Genomic DNA, 22,650 nt, shown 5'->3' on the forward strand with positions numbered 1-22,650 from the left:
ACCCTGCAACAAGTACGGTGTAGGGTAGGCAATGGGAATTCAAAGGAGACAGAAGCGTGTTATCTGCACACATCCGAATGCCGTTTGATAGTTTTCCAAGATACGTGGTGTGGAGATATCTAGATAAAATCCCCTGTACTTATCTGGCCAGATGTATCGTTGTCTGTCCAGTATACTGCACTTGCCACACAAATCTCGGATCTCATGCTTTAAAACGTCCTTTTCTTGCAAAAGAAATTATCTAAAACAATGACAGTTTATGCAAAAAGACAATACTAATATAAATCCAGTCATTGGTTAAGTAATCTAAAAAAAACTCACACTTTAATATTAAACAACCCTCCTTACTCCATGAACCAGTAGATCCAAATTCATTTAAACAAATATATAACATTCTGAATCTATTTAATGAATCACTGTTCTGTATCACACTAATTATTGTCATGCAGCATATTTATCCACAACACCTTTTCAACAAACAATATAAATAAATACAGGCGTGTCTCGCTTAACGAGCATTGTTTGAATGAGAAATCACTAACAATCAATTTGAATGTAGCCCAATTTGTTTGCAAAACAAGCAAATGTTTGCGTAACGAACAGAAACCGATCAATTAAATGAGTTCTGTGGAGGCAGGGCACGCCACGAGATTCGGCCTCGTAGTGGCACTGTAATGGGTGAGTGGGGGAAGGGTGAATTTGGAGAGCAGTGGAAAAACGGTTAGCGCATGGCGCTACGAATCATTCGATCCAAGTTCAATTAACGCTCATGGCCGACACCAATGACAATTATTTGAACCAGTCCTGGGTCTCCTCTAGGATGACTCTGACTCAAATTAGTACCTAGTATGGTGTGTCGAAAAGATCGCCACTGGGGAGACAAAGGTAGCCGGGCGTGGTGCTGGCCACCAACCCCTCATGTGCCATCCCGGCCGTCATAGGTGCTGGTTAACAGCACTTCACCCAAAAGTCTGTTAAGGTCCATAATAAAGTTTTTTTCAGGTATATAGCATACTTATAAATGTGTCGTTAAACCCGCCACCACCCAACACAGCGAATTAGTAAGATTTGTCACGTAAACAAAACATGCCAATTAGTTACTAATTCAGCACAACGGTGTGTTGGAGAGTAAACCCACAACATTTACAATTTGAGTACGACATTTTGCTAGTGATTACAACCAGCTTCATCAGGCAATAGCCATAGTTGTGTAGAATTCCTAATTTTTCAGTCTTAAATAGAGGGAATAAAGGTTATGTTATCACAATGGGCCTATCTGGTGCAAAGACCAGAGAGGCGTTACAATAGATCATATTAATCTGAGAATATGCCATACATATTACTAGTTGGGCCATTCCCAGTTAATCAACATACAAAATGTATGTACATTATGGTGATTTGAGAGTATGCATAGAATATGCAGTATATATTATTGGCTGCTCACAGTTAATCAACATGACGTCACTGCTATGGCGGGTCGGTACGAATGACGTCACTGCTGGGTCGGGCAGTGTGGAGGCTGTTGACGAGTGCCACGGGGGTCGTGTCAGGCCGTGGCACTCTGAGTGAACCCGACCAGACACGTGACCGGATCAAGGTGGGGGCCAGGGGCCCCAGGGGGACCTTGGCGGTCACGTGGTCGGGAAGCAGAGCCTTCTCGAAGGTTCGAGAAGGTGGGCGTGGCCTGGGTGTGGCCGGCCACGGCGAGGCGCATATAAGCGGGCTCCACACGCAGAGAGAGGCTGTTCGTGTCCGGGATGAAGACGCCTCATGAAGCCTGAAGACAGAAGCCTCAAGTCGTCGTGGCCAAGCAGAAGCCCTCCTGGCTTGGCCACGTTGTGTAGTGCCCGAGTGTTATCGAGATTAGAACGGTGGTCACCACCGTTATATAGTGTGTGTGTTACAGTTGTATTATAGTTGTGTTAAATAAAGTGTTGCCTCCATACGAGTGTGTGCGCCTCTGTCGAACCATTACACATGTACTTGAGGAGACGTACTCTAGCTTTGCCAGGAGAATGTGATACAGCAAAGCCTTTGGTAAATCTCCATCAGTTCCTTATGTGTGACATAAAGTGTTGCCTCCTCGCTCGCACGCATGGGTTTTCTCTGGGTGCTCCGGTTTCCATCCACGTTAATTTAGCTCGTTAATTAGCTGAAACATCTTAACATATAGAGGACCACAGAGCTCGGGCAATTGTTGATGGCACCAGCTTCTCACCATCGCGTAGCTGCAGCTGCCTTCCCGCTCATCTGTGACCGCACCAATGATTGGTGGCTGCCGCCTCAATGGCCGTGGTGGTGGTAGGGGTCTTGGCAGTGGTGTGGTGGCAAGTAGTTGCAGTGAAATGATGTTGTGGATGTGGTAATGGCAGAGATCGTGGAAATAGTAGTTGGGTTAGTGACTGTGGCAGTAAAAGTATTTTAAATTACGGGACCTTACCCCCAGGGGTCAGCAGGTCAAGCTTCAGCCTGGTCACGTGGCAGAGCTCCACACAGCAGCCAGAGGATCTGCTGTCACTACTCACTCGCTCACCCACTGACTCACCCATTCACTCACGCTCTATCCCTTGCCACACATTATTTCATTCATTCGGCAGTCCCTCGGGGATCGAGGATGACGTCCATCAGGTTTAAGTGGTGGTTCTTGAGGTGGTGGAGAAGTCCAATTCTAGAGCCGCAAGATCTTCGGGCATTGGGGGCACGCGGTCCCAGATGGAAGTGGAATCTGGAGTGCCGGATTGGCTTCATTTTCCTTGCTTTTTTGGCAGGAATCCGCTTCGGCATCGAGACGTTAGGCCTCGAAGTTGTCCACGGCCTGGTGGATACAGCGGCGCCACCCTCGACGGTCAGCAGCCTGTTGCTCCTCCCAGTCTTGAAGGCTGATTTTTCTACACTTCAAGCAGGACTTGAGGGTATCCTTGAACCGGATCCTTTGTCCTGCCGACCAGAGGTTATGGTCGGCATTCGCCCGGGGGGTGCAGTGTGCTTAGTATTGGTCGAGGCAGTCGGCATTTGCCCAGGGAAGGACGGACGATCGCCACTCGCCGTGACTCGGGGGACTCCTGGAGAGGACCAGTTGTTACTGCAGGACCAAGTCTGTGCATGCGTTGTGTTGGTCGGGGTGCCATTGGAGACGTCAGCCAAGTCCCGAGACTATAGCCACGTGGAATCTCTGAGCTCTGCCGGGAGAATAAAATTCGTGACCAAGACAGCAACTGCGTTGAGTTGCTCAAAGCGCTGTTGATAACAACCAAGTCCCGAGACTGCAACTGCTTTGAGTTGCTCAGGGCGCTGTTGAAGACGCAGCCAAATCCTGAGACTGCCGTTGTGTGCCCTGGACTTCTGTTGCATTGTTTCGTCACCCAGGAGTGGATCGTGCATCAGGGTAGGTGCGAACGGTCGTCGCGTTTTTCTGTATCTGTTTGGTTACCATGGTGTTCTGTGATTGTCAACACTCAGAGGTGCTGTGTGTTCAGTTAGAGTTTCGAAAGAGTTTTGAATAATTTGGTTTCACGGTGTTCTGTAATTGTTCACATGAGGGGGCGCTGTGCTGATGTGCGCTGTTAATGTTGCCGAGAGTTTTGAGAGTTGTTTGTACTCGGTGTTCTCTTTTAATCGACGCGTGGGGGCGCTGTGAAGATGTTAAGCATTTTGAAGAGTTGGTTGTACTTGGTTGAGAAATTTGCATCCGTTACAATGTATTCGTATCCTTGTGTATAGTGCATCAATAGTGCATAATGAACCAAAGCATTGTTAATACATTCCATATCTTGTTAAGATTTTCTGTATTCCGGATCGAGTTATTTGTCGATCTCTCTGCCGCTGTTAAAGCACGTTTAAAAGTCCGCATTGGTGTCCTATAATATTGAGGGAATTGCATGGGAGAGAAAATGGAGCCAAACTCCTCTCTCTCCCTGATGAATAGAAAAAGACGCAACCCTCAAAATGACTACAGAGGTAAGAGAAATACACATATTAAAGGGCCTCTCCATCGACAAAGATAGTCGGGGGGATGTTTGTCTGGTTGGATGGCGTTTGGTAGAGGACCTTGGTTTTGGTGATGTTCAGGGTTAAGCCAAGGATATTATATGCAGAGTTGAATACATCGAGCAGTCGTCTGCAAACTACAGGTCGTGGATGTCCTTTGTGGTCAGCTTCTTCTTTGCCCGAAAACGTCCATGGTTGAAGGGTTTCCCGTCCAGACGGTACTGGATGGCGATGCCAGATGGAAGGCGGCCGTGGACAAGGAGGGTGACCATGACCATAAAGATGGTGAATAAGGTGGTGGTAATCACGCAACCCTAATACCCGTTCGGATCTGGATGGCATCCATTTCAGATCCCCCACTAAAAATGGTGGTCATATCGTCGTGTGGGAGCCGCAGGATGGTGACAAACTTCACCAGACATCCAAGCCGTTGGAGGACGTTCCAAAGGGAATCCTGGTTGCGGGAGTCAAATGCCTTTAACAGTTGTTGATGCTGCTCCTGACACTTTCATTGCATGTCAGGCAATGAAGACAACATCTTCAGTACCCCGGGATGGTCAGAATCCACACTGTATCTCCGGCAAGAATTTCTCAGCAACAGGACGAATGAGCAGGATGCAGGCCAGGGTATTTCCTGCTATGGACAAGATGGAGACCCCCTTGTAGTTTATACAGCATAAATTGTTCCCCTTCTTGAAGATTCTTACTATGGTCGCATTCCTGTGGTCGCCGGGGAGGTCTTCTTCGTGCCTGATCCGGAGGATCGGCTTGTGGAGCCTTTAAGTGAGCAGGTGGCTGCCAGATTGGAAGACTTCAGCTGGGATGCCATCTGGACCACAGGCTCTGTTGGACTTCATCCGCTTGATGACACGCCTCAGCTCACCGATTGTTGGTGGCTCGCCGAGATGGTGCTCTGTGGGGGTGTTGTGGTTTGGCTTGGGGGGATTCATTTGTCACGGTGGATTCCCTGCTCAGCAGCTGTTTGAAATGCCTTTTCCAGCATTGTCGTCTTTCAGGAGCTGGGATCCATCGTGTGACATGATTGGGTTTGTCCTGTAGACCATGGTACAAAGGTTGTCCTTGTAGCCTGTAAGAAGTTCCGCATGTAGTGCTGGTCGGCATATCCCTCTACCTCGCTTACCTTTTCCACTCACCAGCTGTTCTTCACGGCACAGATCTGGCATTGCATTTCAGCCTTCAGTTGGTGGTACGCTGCGGTCTTGCGTCGTGTCCTCGGATGGTTTTGGCCGGCGAGGAAGGCAGCGTGCTGTCCTGGCCAATGGTTCCGCTCCATTGGCCAGGGTGTGGTTACGTCTAACCCGGGCATTGAAGTTGCCCAGGAAGATGACCTTCTTCTTGGTTCTTTCGGTAAAGTCACGTAGAAGGGAAGTAATAAAAGAATAAAAATAAAACACAATAAAATAATTCTCACGACGTTTCGGCCACAACGCAAGCAGCCGTCCTCAGGTGAAAACCAGGTCCGTCGAGGCGACAGAGTCTGAATGAAACAGCACACGAGCTTGGAGCATATATATAAGCTGGGCGCCTTGACAAAGGAATTTGCATATCAAGAGGAATTTAGCATATTTATGGAAAAATGCAGGAATGTGATTAGTACTACATATGCATGTGCATTATGCAGGATTAACAGCATCAAAGGGAGCTGCAGTTGCTGCTGCAGTTGCTGCTGCTGCTGCAGTTGCTGCTGCTGCTGCTGCAGTTGCTGCTGCAGTTGCTGCTGCTGCTGTAGTTGCTGCTGCTGCTGCAGTTGCTGCTGCTGCAGTTGCTGCTGCTGCTGCTGCAGTTGCTGCTGCTGTAGTTGCTGCCTTATCCATTTTAATATAACACTATGTATTATTCTACCCACCCTAATGTGTATCACACTGCTATATATTTACTATACAATTAAGACACCATACATTACTCTGCACACTGCACCAAGCATACAAATGTCACACTATCTGCCACTCTACACTGTACCATTGACCGTCGTGTCAATGGACTCTGTCGCCTCGACGGATCTGGTTTTCACCTGAGGACGGCTGCTTGCGTTGTGGCCGAAACGTCGTGAGAATTATTTTATTGTGTTTTATTTTTATTATTTTATTACTTCCCTTCTACGTGACTTTACAGAAAGAACCAAGAAGATGAATCCCTGCAGTCACGAAAGCTTAAAATCGAAGATGACTTTGTCGCTCATGGGGATGGAATTGAGGGCATCATCGAGATCAGAGGAGAATTGCTCCTTGATGCCATCGTCCGTGTCGAGGGTCGGGGCATAAGCGCTGGTGACTGTTGCGCGTTGTTTTAGCTGAGGTGGAGGCGGAGAGTTATCAGCCTTTTGTTGATACCTGTGGGGAGTTCCAGGAGCACATCAGTAATTTTATTTTTGACTGCAAAGCCGACTCCGTGGATCCGAGATTCACTGTCCAGAAGAATGTTTAATACCCTCCTCTCACTTCATCCCTCAGTTTCAACTCTTCGGGAAGTCGTGTTTCATCACTGAGCAGCAATATCAATGTTGTGCTTCGCTAACTCTCTGGACACGATGGCCGTTCTTCGTTCAGGGGAATCATTCGATGTTCTCCATGAGTGATCTTATATTCCAGGTGGCAAAATGTATCTTTCTTTGTGTTTGTTTGTTTAGCTTCTGTTTGACCGCAAGTATGGTGATCCCGCTTGGTGCGGTTTCCCAGTCAGGAAATATGGGATAGCCTATGTTGAGGGCTCCTTTTCTAGCCCCTTCCCCCATTTGAGGGTGAGCAGAGGGGATTCTAAAGACTGCTCAGCCGCAGATGCTGCTGCTGAAGGCCCCATCCATCCCAGTGCGGATGTCCAACGACTATCACACATGCACTACCTACATGCAGTGTCTTGACCGAGGGCTTCCAGGTTCACAGCCCTGCCCCCTTCACCAATCGTCCATCTCTGCAGGACTTTCCCTAACCTGACAAAAGCCTGCACTTAAGAGTTAATTTACATGGGGACCCCGGGGCGTGGGTGGGATCCACACCACCTTGACACGCCAGTGGCTGGTTCCAGTGGCATGGTGAGCCGCGACTGGAGCCACTTTTCCCGCTGCAGCCTTCGTCCGCCTTTACAGCTGTTGAGACCCAGTCTCTGCCTGTTCGGACGTTGATAGACTTCTTGGATCGATTTAAGGTTGGAACCTACCCTTTGACCTTGCCGCCATGGGTGACGATACCAGGAGCACAAGGCTCCCGACAGCTTCGCTCTCGGGATCATGAGAACACGCAAACCCCTCCACTGCAAGGGGTGGCAATCCTCACTCGCTCACTCACCCACTTACTCAATCACTCACTCGCCATCCCGTGCCATACAACCAGAGGAGCTGCTGCCACTACTCACTCGCTTCCTCAACCACTCACTTGTTCACTCTCTATCCCATGCCACACAAACGTCACTGCTCGCTCTGTGCGGGCCCCCTGCACTGCCCTGGATCTTACAATGAGTGACCTGCGAGCGCCACGATTTGCTCAGCACTAGGAGGTGGGGAGGCATTGCCTCTGGGGTAAAGACACGAAGAAAAGATTCCGCAGTGGTAAAACTGTTATATGAATAGTTAACATGCCATATGAATGGTTACTTATCATTCAGTCGTAGCTAACATTACACATACTACTAGGTACCGATTATCATTGAGCAGTGGGCTGACAAAGGGCTGAAACTACAATAGTTAACTGTAAACAAAGACAAGAAAGTTTGTGAATTCACGAGGGTTTTATTGTAGACATCAAACTTAAATAAAAACGAAGATGATCGAGTCAAACGTGATTTATTAGAACCGAGTTTTTGCTGTGAAATCGTATTTACAGGGCAGACGAACCAAAGGAAGCCACTTCAACACAAATAATGTTAACGACAAACGGAGATTTAAGGAAATCTACACCAGCCGTGGCATTCACCACGGGGGAGGGGGTGGGGTTGGGGGTGCGGCTCCATCGGCACTGCAAAAAAACCAACGGAGTCAGAATTCGCGTTGTTATTTTGTTGTTGTTGGGGTGTGAGAGAGAGAACCATGAACTTTGGGGAGGACTCATCCACACCTGTGAACTGTGGGGGTAAGGAGAGGAAATGCAGGGGGGAGGGGGTATTGCGGCATCTCATTGGGTCCCCCCCCCTCTGCGTAGGTCCCAATTGCTGAGTCAACAGCGACTATGGGACGTCACCCCCCCCAACCACCATCGCGATCTAACGATAGATCCCTGTGTTCAACTTTGCGAGCAAGCCATCGGCCGCCCCCGAGACATCAATGGCCTTCACTCAAGCGCTGGAGTCGTTGGCGGTCTCGGCCCGGTTACCGACTGCCTGGGACACAGCTGCTGCACATACAGGGGGCTGAACCTCTGCGATCGTTTATCTTACTGCCGACGAACATTCGCCGCTGAGCCGATCGATCCTAGCTGCGTAACAATTCCCAATCCTGCAAAGTCGAGGGCTCGTGTCGTGCTCTGCTCTAGCAAGCAGTCTCAACCGGCTGTTGTCTCGATTGTATGGCCCCCGTCCCTCATTTGCACCATCTCGTCAGCATCGTCCGATCCCGTTTGTTAACGTTCAGTTTGTGAATTCCCAAGCGTCGCAAATGAGCCACTCGCTGTGTGTGTGGCCAGCGAGACAATCGTACGTAAATGAGATCCCGACAACCTTCTCCACACGCACACCAACACGCACCGTTACGCGTGTCAACAAATAGGGTCGTCGTCGTCATTGTCACATGCGTCAAGTCAATCGGCGGCACCGGCTTTCTCGCTGCGGGTGGTGGGGGGGGACCAATCAGTGGCACACAGAGTTGCCGACAGAGTCGTTCCACAGAGTCGCCCGCCACAAAGGGTCACCCCCCCCACACACAGAGTTGATCCACAGAGTCACTGTGTGCCCCCACAGTCACCCCCCACACAGTCACCCCACACAGGGTCGCCCCCCCCCCCCACACAGAGTCGCCCACCAGTGTGTGCGGCCCCTATAAGTTCGTCGCGACGGGCGCCGTCTACCCCGGGGATTCTCTAGCACTTCTCCCAGAACTCCTCATTTCATCGTGACGGCCCCAACGCGCTCCCCCTCTTTGCCCACCCCCATCACCCACCCTCCCGTGGACAGCGGATCGCTGCGTGGGCCTCCCAAACCGCAGGGTCGCTTCAGCGTCCGGTGCTCACCGCCGCCGCCCTCGAAATCAAACGCAGCAAACGAGGACATTGCGACCCCACCGGGGAATCATCACCACCACGACAACGACGACAACGACGACAACGACGACCACGACGGTAACTACGACAAATAATGACGTCACCGCCACTCACGCCAATTTGGTCACTGGGGGTGGGCGCCGCTATCGCTTGATAAAAAAAAAACACGTCGTCGTGTCTTCTGACGCTGTCCGTGGTCGGGGTCGGTAGCTGCTCCTCGCTCCATTATCCCATCTTGCTCCTCCCCACCCCCATTCCACCCCCCCCCCCCGCATAAAATTCCAGAGCACGCCCCCCCACCCCCCCTACACCCACCCAGCGCTTTCCTGAGAAAGCACTTTGATATAAAAAAGACAGCCGCCCCTGGTCCAGGTGATGATGCTGTGACTTGCGATGACGTTGTTGCTGAGCAATGACGCTGCGGCTGAACGACGCTGCGGCTGAACGACGACGCTGCGGCTGAACGACGATGCTGCGGCCGGCTGAGCGACGACGCTGCGGATGAACGACGACGCTGCGGCCGGCTGAGCGACGACGTTGCGGCCGGCTGAGCGACGATGCTGCAGCCGGCTGAGTGACAATGCTGCAGCAGCGGGCGCATTCACGCATTGCGCTGCTGCTCCTTCTGCTGCTGGTGCAGGGCCAGGATGAGCTCTTTAATCTCCTGCCTCTTGTGGCGAGTGGCGGCCGGGGGGAACCACCCGTCCAGACGCATGGGGAGGTCGAAACTTGTCACGGGCGTCTCCACACACACACACAAAGACAAACATACTGTTAGCGAGCAGCGTCTATGAAGGCTGGCACTGTGGCACACAAGGGGGTGGGTGATCAGCACCGTGTCCGAACGCCTTTGTCTCCCCAGTGGCGATGTTTACTACACACCGCACCAGGTAATAATTTGAAACTGAGTCGACCTAGAGGAGGCCCAGGACCGGTTCAGATAATCGTGACCGGTGTTGGCCGTGAGCGAGAATCAAACTCGGGTCGCCGGATTCATAGCACATTATGCTAACCGCTGCACGTCCGCATGTAAACCTCAGACAACAACAACCGCCAATCGCCACTAGGTGGCGGTGACATCATCACAGCGCTTGTGCAAGGCTGGTGCACTTTAAGGCCACGAAGTTTTGAACGCCCACTGCCAGGTCACGGGAAAGACCCAGGTGGCATGGGTTAACTGAGATGACTGGCCGATGCCCCACTGTGGCAACTTGACGTATTTCAGTCGCCCGTTTCGCCCCCTCTATCTGGCCAAACAAAAACTGTTTAGCCATGTGGTGGCTGGGCATGCAGGCTATATGACCCAGCCAACGCAGCTTTGCCTGCCGGAAGAGCTCACTAAAGTGACCTCGTCCAGATCTTTCAAGGATTTGTGAGCTCCTTACGCAATTCAGCTGGGTTAAACCCAGGATGCATTGTAGGTAGGCCAGCCCAAATGTTTCTAACCGGCAAAAATGTTCCACGAGGGGGGGGGGGGGCGTCCACATTTCTCAAGCAAAGAGAAGGGAGGGCATGACCGTGGCCGAGAAGACCCGAAGCTTTGTGTGGGGCAACAGCCCATGCATGTACACACAAGCACGGACACACACAAGCACACACACGCGCGCGCATGCATGCATGCACACGGCCATGTTCAATCCACTACGGGATGGAGGGGGCCTCCCAATTCTCCACCAACCAACATTGGACAGGGTATGTGTACGTGTGTGTGTGTGCGTTCAACTTCTTTCGCACCGGACCTAGCCAACCGTGCTAAATCGCAGGTGCATCGGCTGCTGGACAGCAAGTGTGCTTCTCACTTTGAGGAAACTCTCGACGTATTGCAGCAGGAAGACACCGCAGTCGCTGAAGTTGTCCTGCTGAGGCAGCAGCACGGAGCACGCGGGCATCGTGTCCCTGCTGAAGCGCCTCCGCGTGCCCCGCCTTGCCTCCCACTCCTCCTCCAAGTACCTACATAACCAACAACCACCATCATCACCACCAACAACAACCACCATCCCCACCATCACTGCCATCATCACCACTACCATTAACACCATCACCACCATCATCACTTTCGTGACTGCAGGGATTCATCAAGCAGCCGTCCTCAGGTTAACCTGAGGACGGCTGCTTGCGTTGTGGCCAAAACGTCGTGAGAATTGTTACGTGACTTTACCGAAAAAACCAAGAAGATAAACACCATCATCACCATTACCATCACCAACAACTACCATCGTCACCACAAACGTCACCAACGACCACCACCATCTTCGTCAACAGCACCACCACAATCCCCGCTATTGCCAACACCATTATCACCATCACGACTATCCCCACCATTGGCAACATCATCATCATCACCACCACTATCATCAACACCATCGTCATCACTATCGCCATTCACCAACATCACCACCACCGTCTCCACCACTGCCAACACCACCCACCATCAACACCATCATCACCATTGCCAACATCAGCACCACCACTATCACCACCATTGCCAACACCACCACTGCCATCACCACCACTACCATCACCACCATCGCCAACATCAGCACCACCACTATCACCACCATTGCCAACACCACCACTGCCATAATCACCATCATCACCACCATTGCCAACAATGGCTCCTGAGGCAGATAGGAAATTAAAGTTTAAATAATGTCACACAGGGCAATCTGCGCAGACTTGGGAGACCATTGCTGCGTGCCGCTTAACCTGCTCTCAGACTGTTGATTGCTCCCCCCCCCCCCGTCCTTCCTCAACAGACGGCACCCTCAGCCAGCCACAACCACAGGGAGTGGACACTTCCTCCAATATTAAAGGCACAGTAGCCCCCAGTAGGGTCAAACTCCACCTTGCCCCATGATGTTATCCGAGCTGAGGAGTATCCCCCTCACCCAACACCTCACTGATATGCTCCAAAAAACCTGCAGACATGTTCCTGGGGGTCAAAGATCGGCTCACCATTCTTTCCTTTAAGGATGGTAGAATGTGTGGCTCTGCAAGTTACTTTTTTGAAGGAGTTAGTGATCACGAGCTACTGAGGGCAGTTTCCATCTCCTCAGCAAACCCGCGACCTCCACTCATCCTTGCAGCGCCGCACAGCTCTCCAACCAAACCTCTGTTGATTTTCTGAGGTAGCCAAAACACCTGGGGACGTCTGGACTGTTTACTAAATACAGCCATAGCTGCATGAGCCACAGCCCTGAACACCACCTCATTTCCCCTCAGCATGAACATCACCACCACGAACACAATCGCTTATGTCACCATCACCAACATCACATCACTCATGCATGGACACTCACCCAGTCACTCAGTCGCGCAAATCACACCATCAAAATCACTCATTGTAGTCACACCCAATCTCACACCTAGAAACTCACTGAATCCCCCACTCACACTAACTCATCAACTTACTCACTTAACTTGGTGAGGAAGTTCCCCACTAACTCAACCACTCATTTTCCACTATAATTTTTTGATAAACTTTTAATTCTAACACACGCAGGTGTGTGTGTCTGTCTGTGGGGAGCGGAAGTGTAGCTGTTAGCGCGCTGCACTATGAACCCAGCGAGCAGAGTTCGATTCCCGCTCACGGCGAACACCGGTGACGATTATTTTAACCGGTCCTGGGCCTCCCCTAGGTCGACTCGGCCTCAAATTGGTATCTGTGTGGTGTGTAAAACATTGCCACTGGGGAGACCAAGGCGGTTGGGAGTGGTGCTGGCCACCCCACCCCCTCGCGTACCGTTCCGGCCTTCATCGGTGCTCGCAAACAGCACTTGCCCCAAGAGTCTTCCTGTCTATATGTTTAGTGTGTGCTAGTACAGTGATAACTTGGCAGTACCCTCCTGAAAACGAGGCTTGAGACCAAGTGCGGCATTCATAGGCAACCAAGCGCTATAACAATGATGATGAGGTTTCTCTCCACGTGTTGGGAGCGGTGGCGCAGTGGGTAGCGCACTGATCTACGAACTTGGCGACCCGGATTCGATTCCCGCTCACGGGCAACACCAGTGATGATTATCTGAACTGGTCCTGGGCCTCCCCTAGGTCGACTCAGCCTCAAATGAACACCTGGTGTCATGAGTATTGAACAGCAGCAGTGGAGAGACTGGCACCCAGGTGGTGCTGGGCACACCGCCCATTTTCGTGTCCATGCCGGCCGAAATAGGTGCTCACTAACAGCACTTGTCCCAAAAGGCCATGTGGGCTACACGTAGGAGATGGTTGTGTTTTGCTCGTGTGTGTATGGGATCTATTTGCACAGGTGAATCAATGCGACCCACACGCCCACAGCCCGGCACTTACTCCCAGATGGTGTCGAACACGTGGTCTCGGTTTGGACCACGAAGCGAGTCCATAAGAAGGATGCACGGTCTGCAGAGACACACACACACACGTGTACATAAGTATACGCACACACGTGTACATATATACACGCACACACGTGTACATATATACACGCACACACGTGTACATATATACACGCACACACGTGTACATATATACACGCACACACGTGTACATATATACACGCACACACGTGTACATATATACACGCACACACGTGTACATATATACACGCACACACGTGTACATATATACACGCACACACGTGTACATATATACACGCACACACGTGTACATATATACACGCACACACGTGTACATATATACACGCACACACGTGTACATATAGACACGCACACACGTGTACATATATACACGCACACACGTGTACATATATACACGCACACACGTGTACATATATACACGCACACACGTGTACATATATACACGCACACACGTGTACATATAGACACGCACACACGTGTACATATAGACACACACACACGTGTACATATATACACACACGTGTATACATATATACACGCACACACAAGTACATATACAACCACTATTTGCCACTAAGTGGCGGTGACGTCACCATGGCGTTTGTGCCAGGCTATGTGCACGTTAAGGCCATGTGAAATGTTGAACGCCCGCTGGCAGGTCACGGGACAGACCCAGGTGCTATGGGTGGCAACCTGCTGTGTCCCAACCACCTGGCGTTCCGCTCGTTGTTTTGATCGTCGCTCCTCTGCCCTCTGTTGTTGCTGGAGGGTGACTGCCTGCAAATGCCTAGTAGCGTCCTTCACAGAGACCGAAATTGACACCACTGGTACCAGTCATCGGCACGTGCACTCAGCTCCACATCCTCCTCTACCACATCAGCCTAACTCTTTTATAGCCAGTGCAATGCTAGTTTAGCCCCCTCTATCCAGCCAAACAAAAGCGGTCTGGCCACGTGGTGGCTAGACATGCGGGCGACATGACCCAGCCAACGCAGCCTGGCCTGCTGGAGGAGCTCACCAATGGGACAGTGTCCAGATCTTCCAAGGAATTGTGAGCACCTCCCACAATTCAGCTTGGTTAAACCTAGGATGGGACATCGGCAGGCCAGCCTTATTATTTTAAACTGGCACAGATGTTCCATTAGAGGGATCCACATTTCACAAACATAAAGGGAGGGCAATAACTGTGGCCGAGAAGACGCATAGCTTCATGTGGAGTGACTGGCCAGGTAGTTTCTTGACAGATAACGCCCCTCGACTGCTTCGGAGTGAGACCTCTGCTGAAAAACCAGAATTGATCATAATCATACTATCCATATTCAGCAGCAGCGCCTCCAACTCATTCTCAGAGTGAGCAGCAACCAGCAGTTAATCAGCATACATAACATGGTTGTCCAATAGGGAGCCATCCCTTGACCGCACCCAGACATCAATTAACCTCCCATTGTATCTGTAACAGATGGAAATTCCTATGGTACAGCTATGTAAAGCTTATTGAACTACATGGTCAAATATGTGAATTAATTAAACTCTCAGACATGCAGCTTTACCCCCGACATGCCCACCATTGTGTAGGTCACGAATGAATATAATCATAGGGTCAGAGGGACCCCAAAATCAGGACCAATAACCCAGAGCCCTGGCTTATTGATGATATCATGGGCCTTGACCAGGTCAATAAAGTAAAGATGTAGATCCCACTGAAATTCCCTACACCTTTGCTATAGCAGACGGACAAAGAAAATGCTGCCTGTATTGGACCGCCCTGGCCTGAAACCACATTGGGGCTCTATAAACCTCTCCTCAGCACGCTGCCTGGCAAGGGGGCGATGTTGAATAATCACTACCTTTCCTGGACTCACACTGAGGAGGGAGATGCCCCTGTAGTTACAATTAGAACGGTCTCCCTTCAGAACGGTCTCCCTTCAGAATTGGAGGGGATCCCTCCAATTCTGATGAACCTGTCCTGTGGTCCACAGTTGTAATGTCACATAGGGCAGTCTGCACACACACTTGGGAGATCATCACTGCCCGCCCCACTTAACCTGCTGTCAAGACTCTGGATCGCTCCTCATCCTTCCTCAATAGACGGCATCCTCAGCCAGCCACTACCACAGGGAGTGGACACTTCGTCCAATATTAAAGGCACAATAGCCCCCAGTAGGGTCAAACTCCACCTTGCCCCATGATGTTATCTAGGCTGAGGAGTTTCCCCTCATCCAACACCTTACTGATATGTTCAGTAAAACCTGCAGACATGTTCCTGGGGGTTGGAGATCGGGTCACCATTCTTTCCCTTAAGGACAGTCTTATGTGTGGCTCTGCAAGTTACTTTTTTGAAGGACATAAAGTGGGATCACGAGCTACTGAGGGCAGTTTCCATCTCCTCAGCGGCCCACAACCACCACTCATCCTTGCAGAGCTACATGGCTGTCCGAACCTCTGAGTGAAGGCTGCGGTAAGCCTCCTCATTCTCTAACGTGGGATGTTATAAATGGCGGGAGTGGGCCCGTCACTTTGTCTCAGCCAGCCAGAACACCTCCTCCGTCAGCCAGGGTCTCCAGGGAGGTCTGGACTTCGTACCCAATGCAGTGATTGCAGCTGCATGAGCCACAATCCCGAACCTCAACCATTTTTTTCCGGCATCAGGAGGAGGTGGGAATAATTCCAACCACAGCCGAAAGCGATTAAAACAGTCTTCCCCACCACCACAATGGAAATATGACAGGCACATCTTGAAGATAACAGACCGATGGTCAGGGGGCAGGTGCCTCTACGGCAGGTTATATTGTCAAGGACATAGGTCCACATCCGCTGTTCCGTCACTATATGGTCCAGCAGATGTTCTTGCTTGGACCCGGCGTGCATCCATGATGTTGTGTGTGTGCCGATGCCGAAGAACATGTTGGTAATTACAAGCCTATGGGCTACACAGAAGTCTAGCAGCCTCCTACCGTTGTTACCGAGCTGATCTGGCCCATGCCTTCCAATCACTCCAGCCCAATTGCCTGCATCACAACCCAGCAGGATGACTAACCCAAGGGGGCCACTTCAGCTAGCACCTGGAACAGGTCATGGGAGGCATCAAATTCATCAGCCTTGCCTGCGTCCCACCACCAATGTTCATCTTCGGTGGAGACGGAAGTCTCCAACCCTCCACCATTGCTTGCCTTCCTTTAATGGGGAGACAAGCCCACAGTAGCCTGGGCCTTACAGCTTCCCACGCCTCGCCTCCACGCGCCCTCGCCCCCTTCAATCCTTTCATACAGAAGCAGAGCCACTGCCTGTTATTTGGCAGTGTGCCGCTCCCAAGTGGAAGACCGTACAACACCTCATGGTGACTAGAGTCAGAACCAGCACCACCAGATCTCTTGTATTCCAGAGGTCCAGGCGACAAAGGAAAGGCAGCCTTTCCTCCGCAACGAGCATTCGGATATTCCACATGGCCAACTGCAGTGGTTTTGTTTCTGGAGGAACCCCGAAAACGGGTTTCAGTCTGGCCCCGCTATTTGGGGTTTGGCCAGACGGCGTCATAAACAGACACGCACAAAAGACAAAAACAAACACACATGGACACAATCAGACACACAGACACACGTACACACTGGGGACCCTGGGTCCCAGTCTCCCTGGAACCTGGTCTCCCTGGGACCTGGTCTTTCTGGGACCTGGTCTCCCTGAGTCTCACTGTGGACCATGGCACACGGTCGCTCTGTGGTTCTCACTGTTTGCAGATCTGTGGGTTCTGTGCAAGCCCGTTGTGCATGAACTGTGAGGTGTAGTCATGGTCGTCTTCATGCCAGGCCTCCTCCTCTTCATCCTCCTCTTCATCCTCCTCCTCCTCATCCTCCTCCTCATCCTCATCCTCCTCATCTTCATCCTCCTCATCTTCATCCTCCTCCTCGTCCTCCTCCTCCTCGTCGTCCTCCTCCTCGTCTCTCTCTTCATTGTCTTGGTCCGAGTGGGTGTCAAAATTGTTGTGGCACTGTGGGGTGTCACGCGATCACAATCATCACCAACATCATCACCATCATCACCAACATCATCACCATCATCACCAACATCATCACCATCACCAACATCATCACCATCACCAACATCATCACCACCTCCAACATCATCATCATCATCAACACAATCATTATCATCATCACAACCATCACCAAAATCATCATCACAACCATCACCAAAATCATCATCACAATCATCACCACAACCACCTATCATCACAAAGCATCATCATTCATGCGACCAACATCACCACCACCACCATCAACAGCACAGTGCACTGTGGGTACACACCTGGTCCAGGGGCGGAGAGGAGGGGCTGCCCATCTGTGCTGCCTCCATCTCTGTGGCAATGTGGGGGGCTGGGCCGGGCCGGGGGGTAGAGGAGGAGGGGGGGGTCACACATAGGTCCCCCCGTTTAGTAGCCGCACTCTCATCATAGTCACCACCAACGCCATCCCCACCGCTCGTTCAGCCAAGAAAAGTCATCACCGGAGTCCCATGACTCTTTATTTTGAGGAGGGCTCCTGCCAGGCTGTACAGCAAGGACCCAATGCAGCTGGTGCTGTGATCCCCAACTGAACAATGTGCGGCTGAGTTTTGTCAAAATTTTGACTTGCGATGGCCATACACAATGGCCATTCCTTTACCGACTTTTTTGGGTTAGAGATCGCATGAATATAAATGTTGTGCCGTTAAACCTGCCAATACCTTACTAGTACAGCACATCGGTGTGTTGGAGAGTCAACCCATTACGACATTTACAATTACTCTCCAACACACAACCGGTGTGCTGTATTATTAATGAATTGGCACGTTTTGTTTTCGTAAAAAAAAACCTTACTAATTGGTTGTGTCTGGTGGTGGCGGATTTATCGACATATTTACATTTACGCAAACTAACCCAGTCTCTATTATGGATGTTGGTCATGAAAGTCTACGTCTTAAAGTGGCCCTCCTACTCTCGTAAACGATGTCACAGCAGCATTTATTTATTTACCAGGTGTAAGGCCCCCAAATGAGTTGTGCAGCTTTTTTCAGAAGCGATCTGGCCGTCACGAACGGTAGCAGCTCAATCAAGCGGCTTATCATCATCAGCATCACGTGGACGTTTATAGCAGCAGGCAAATGCTCTCGATGCGTGATGTCGATAATTATAAATGTGGAGGGAAATACCCGAGGACCCGGAGACAAAATCCACGTGACCATGGGGCGAGAAAGATGCAGACTACAAATATACAGCAGCAGGCATCGTCAGGGTCGGGATCGAACCCATGAACCTCCTGTATACCAGGCGAGGTAGTAAACATCTCCTAGCCACCGTGATGTTAGGGTCGGGATCGAACCCACGACCTCCTGTATACCAGGCGAGGCAGTTAACACCTCCAAACGACTGCAAAGCGGTCGGCGCGCAATACGATTGCACAGCTCATACATCAGCGCAGTATTAATCAGGGCAGCCTGCCGGATTCTAACCATGCCGGATTCTAACCTTGCCACCGTTTAAAAGGGAGGAACAGGAGACAGTGACAGGGCCAGCACGGGCAAGTGAAAGGTCTCCCACCTCGGGCCCGAGCATCGAGATCCATCAGACTGGCAGCGACGTCACCCCCATCGGCTGGCTCCTCTCCCCCCTTCTTCTGAGACACACATGGGGAGAGAGAGAGTTTTCAGTTGCATTCATTTGGTATAGCCCTGTGAGCCATTCGGCTCTTGAATCGGGTGCAACAGCAACAACCAAAAACATGAACAAGAAACATCTTAAAGTGACTACGCGCAAACAGAAAAATCCAGGAAAAAACAGCAAAGTCTTCCAGAAAAAGCACCATATATCAATGCTGTGTGCAAAAATCCCAGTGGGATGCAAGTCAAACAATAACAACCATAAGACAATTTAGATTAAAGTTATCAGTCTAACTCTGTTCTACAACAAACAAATATGGCTAGAGAGAGAGGAGAGAGAGAAAGGAGAAAGGACAGAGTGAGAGAAGAGAGAGACAGGGAGAGGTCAAAGAGACGGGCAGTAGTGGGCAGTGTACATTCTGGCAAAAATCGCCCGATGATGCTGGATGTAATTACCGGCGAAACATCACGGTACTCAAATCGTAATTGTTGTCGTAAGTTTACTCTCCAACCCACAACCGGTTAGTGCTGAACTAGTAACTAATTGGCACGTTTTGTTTACGTAAAAAACCCTTTCTGATTGGCTGCGTCGAGTGGAGGGTTCACGACACATTTATACTTACGCAATCTAACCGAAAAAAAACCTCTATTATGAATAATATTGGTCGCAAAAGCCTGCTACATGTTAAACACTGTGGACAGTGTGTTTGTGTCATTGGTATCACTGCGCTCATTCACCCAGGAAATAATCAGTGAGCCCCATGGCTATCTCAGGAGGGTGCTGCAGTAATGGTGGGCAGTGACAACTAACACGGTTAATTCGTGAGCTAAAATCGCTGTGCTGCCTGTGTGAATGGCCCAAAAGCACGACATCCCACCTCATCTCTGGTGGTGGCCACTCAGTAAGGCTGTGGTGGTGGCTGTAAGCAATGCCCATTGAAGGGAAGGCTAGAATCAATCGGCGGCTGATGGAGGAAGTGTTCCGTCTAGCTGAGAGAAAGCAACAGGCCCACTCCCGCCATTGGCAACATCCCACGTTGGAGAATGAGGCGGCTTACCGCACCCTTCGCTCGGAGGTTCAAAGAGCCGTGCGCCACTGCAAGGATGAGTGGTGGTCGCAGGTTGCCGAAGATATGGAATCACAAACCACTGCTTAATTTAATTATTTTTAAAAAGTAACTTGCACAGTACCACACCGATCACCCAGAAGGGGAAAAAAGGTGATCTGATCTCTGACCCCCCATGAACAGGTTTGCGGAGCATTTCAGTAAGGTCTTGGGGGCAGGGAAATCCTTCAGCTCAAATAACATCAGGGATCAGGTGGGTTTGACCCTGCTGGGGCCGCTGTGATTCAAATAATGGAGGAAATAGCCACCTACTGTGAAATACCATGGCTGAAGTGTCATCTGTTGAGGAAGGACGGGGGAGAAATCCAGAGTCTGAGATCAGGAAGAGCGTCGGTCAGAGATGACCTTCAAAGAGAACTGCTGAGGGAGTGTGGTGATTGCATACAGGCTACTCTATGTGACATCACAACCATTTGCATCACGGGATGGATTCTCCAGGGTTGGAAGGATGCCCTGGTGGTGCCCCTTATGCATGTGTAATGAGATAGCGCCACCTAGGGGGTGACAAGGGGTATCTGCATGGTCACCGCTAGGTAATCGGAACCCAATCCGAAGCGGGGATTCCATCTAGGCGAAAGGTAATGGGCGGAGCTAGAGAACATGTACGGGAACTTTTGCATCTTGGAGACAGCATTCCTTTGCAAAGGTCTCACGGAACACCTCTCTGTTTTATCCCATGCTATGATATGGGCAACATCGTTGTTCACAATGACAGGGATGTCAGAGTTTGCAGCTCTTCTAAAAGGGAGTTGACAAGCCTCTACCATTTCTTACTGGTTAAGATTCGATCAGTAAGCTCCTCATTGAATTTGATGTTGTAGTTCCTTCTAGCCTGCTTCTCAGCCTGGTTGTACAAGTGTCTTGCTTTGGCAAATTTCAACTTGATGATGGCAGTATTGTTTTTCTTGAGCTAGCGGAAGAGGTGTCGCTTCTACCTTGAAGCCCTCCTGCACTTCTCGTCAACCCATGCCTTATCTCAGAGCTTTTTAGTGACAATGTTGCTGTGGATGTATAGCTCCATAACATTACAGGAAATGCAACAATCTGTTGGAGACCCAAGCAACTTGCAAGCTGTAGAGCTTTGCAGCCAGCTGAGTCTGTTGTTCAGCTACCTAGCCAGTCTTCATGATGGACATTGAAGTCTCCCACCAGCATGATGGAATATGCATCAAACTCTGTAATTTTTTATGGGGTTTCAGTGTCCAGGTAGTTAAGGATGCCATTGTTAGCACACACAGCTCCTTTGAGTAGCTTCCAGGAACTTAAAGTGACTGTGAGTAACATAGGTTCCATGTCTGTTGGATCTCTTTGGGATGGATGGCAATTCCTTATAGGCAGTACACTGCAATACCCCTCCGGATAAGGCAGTTCAATCTCTTCGGCAGCAAATGGTGTAACCTGGGTACTGCAACGCAGTCCGCTCCGTCTCAAACAGCTGGGTGTCTAGGAATGTTTCTACCACAATGACACGTTGGCAAGTTCTCCGATGTTGGATCTCAGGCCACAGATGTCGACCTCAACGATTTGCAGTTCCTTGTCTTATAGTCAGTGGGCAGGCGCAATTCGTTTCCGTTTTGTTCCGTCCTTTTTAGGCTTGACTTTGTTTTTTGTAGAAATTAAGAGGAGGGTTCAACGTTTGCTGGCCCTTGATCCCAGGCATACTTAAGCAGTGCGGTGGAAGTATACGCTTTATATAAACTGATCTAAAAGCATCCGAAGTCTCATAACATATTGTACTCAGGGATCAGCCACTCGATCAAGGGTGGGGTGACCAGCGTTTTGTTATCCCCCAACTACGTACAGTTGGCTAGGTACGGTGCGAAATAAGTTCAAACGGGTATGGCATGGGCTAGAAAATAGATGGGCTGATGTGGTACAGAAAGATGAGGAGCTGAGTGGACTTGCCAATGACTGATAGCAGCAGTGTCAAAACTGGCCTCTGTGAAGGAGGCTCGTCACAGATACTGCTTGCCAGATGGAGGCAGTCACCCTCCAACAATGGAATGCAAAGAAGCCACACTCACAACAATGAGCAGAGCGCCTGGCAGATAAACCGCAGCAAGTTGGCACAGGTGGTGCACGTCTGCCAGTCATCAGTCAACTCACGGCACCTGGGTCTGTTCCGTGATCCCCCTTCCAGCAAAGAGCCTTCCACAAAGTATGCTCTTCTATTGCTAATACCATGATTAACTCTGTGCCCGTGAAACTCACTCTGATTTCTCCTCCTCCCCCCATGTTAAGGCCTCTGTCGACCACTTTCAACCTATCCGCACTGTTCGATCACAACACCGCACAATCACAACGCTTTCCTGTTTCATCTCTCGCACACTTCAAGATGAGTCGCATTGT

The 22,650-nt window shown here is 50.4% G+C and overlaps 1 protein-coding gene across 1 annotated transcript in view; it reads right to left on the reverse strand.

Annotated features, from left to right (window-relative positions):
• Window positions 1–9,554: 9,554 nt before the first annotated feature.
• LOC144738099 (uncharacterized) overlaps window positions 9,555–22,650 on the reverse strand; it is a 68,216-nt gene continuing 55,120 nt past the window's right edge. The window contains exons 19-24 of the mRNA XM_078621009.1: window positions 19,116–19,191; window positions 17,846–17,913; window positions 17,269–17,528; window positions 13,497–13,565; window positions 10,991–11,141; window positions 9,555–9,933 (exon numbers count right to left, since the gene is read on the reverse strand). Of these exons, the coding sequence (XP_078477135.1) occupies window positions 9,793–9,933; window positions 10,991–11,141; window positions 13,497–13,565; window positions 17,269–17,528; window positions 17,846–17,913; window positions 19,116–19,191 (765 nt within the window). The 3' untranslated portion in view covers window positions 9,555–9,792. The remainder of the gene's footprint in view (window positions 9,934–10,990; window positions 11,142–13,496; window positions 13,566–17,268; window positions 17,529–17,845; window positions 17,914–19,115; window positions 19,192–22,650) is intronic.

This window comes from Lampetra planeri, chromosome 77 (assembly GCF_965212315.1).
Source record: "Lampetra planeri chromosome 77, kcLamPlan1.2.h2, whole genome shotgun sequence".
NCBI classification, from domain to species: Eukaryota; Metazoa; Chordata; class Hyperoartia; order Petromyzontiformes; family Petromyzontidae; genus Lampetra; species Lampetra planeri.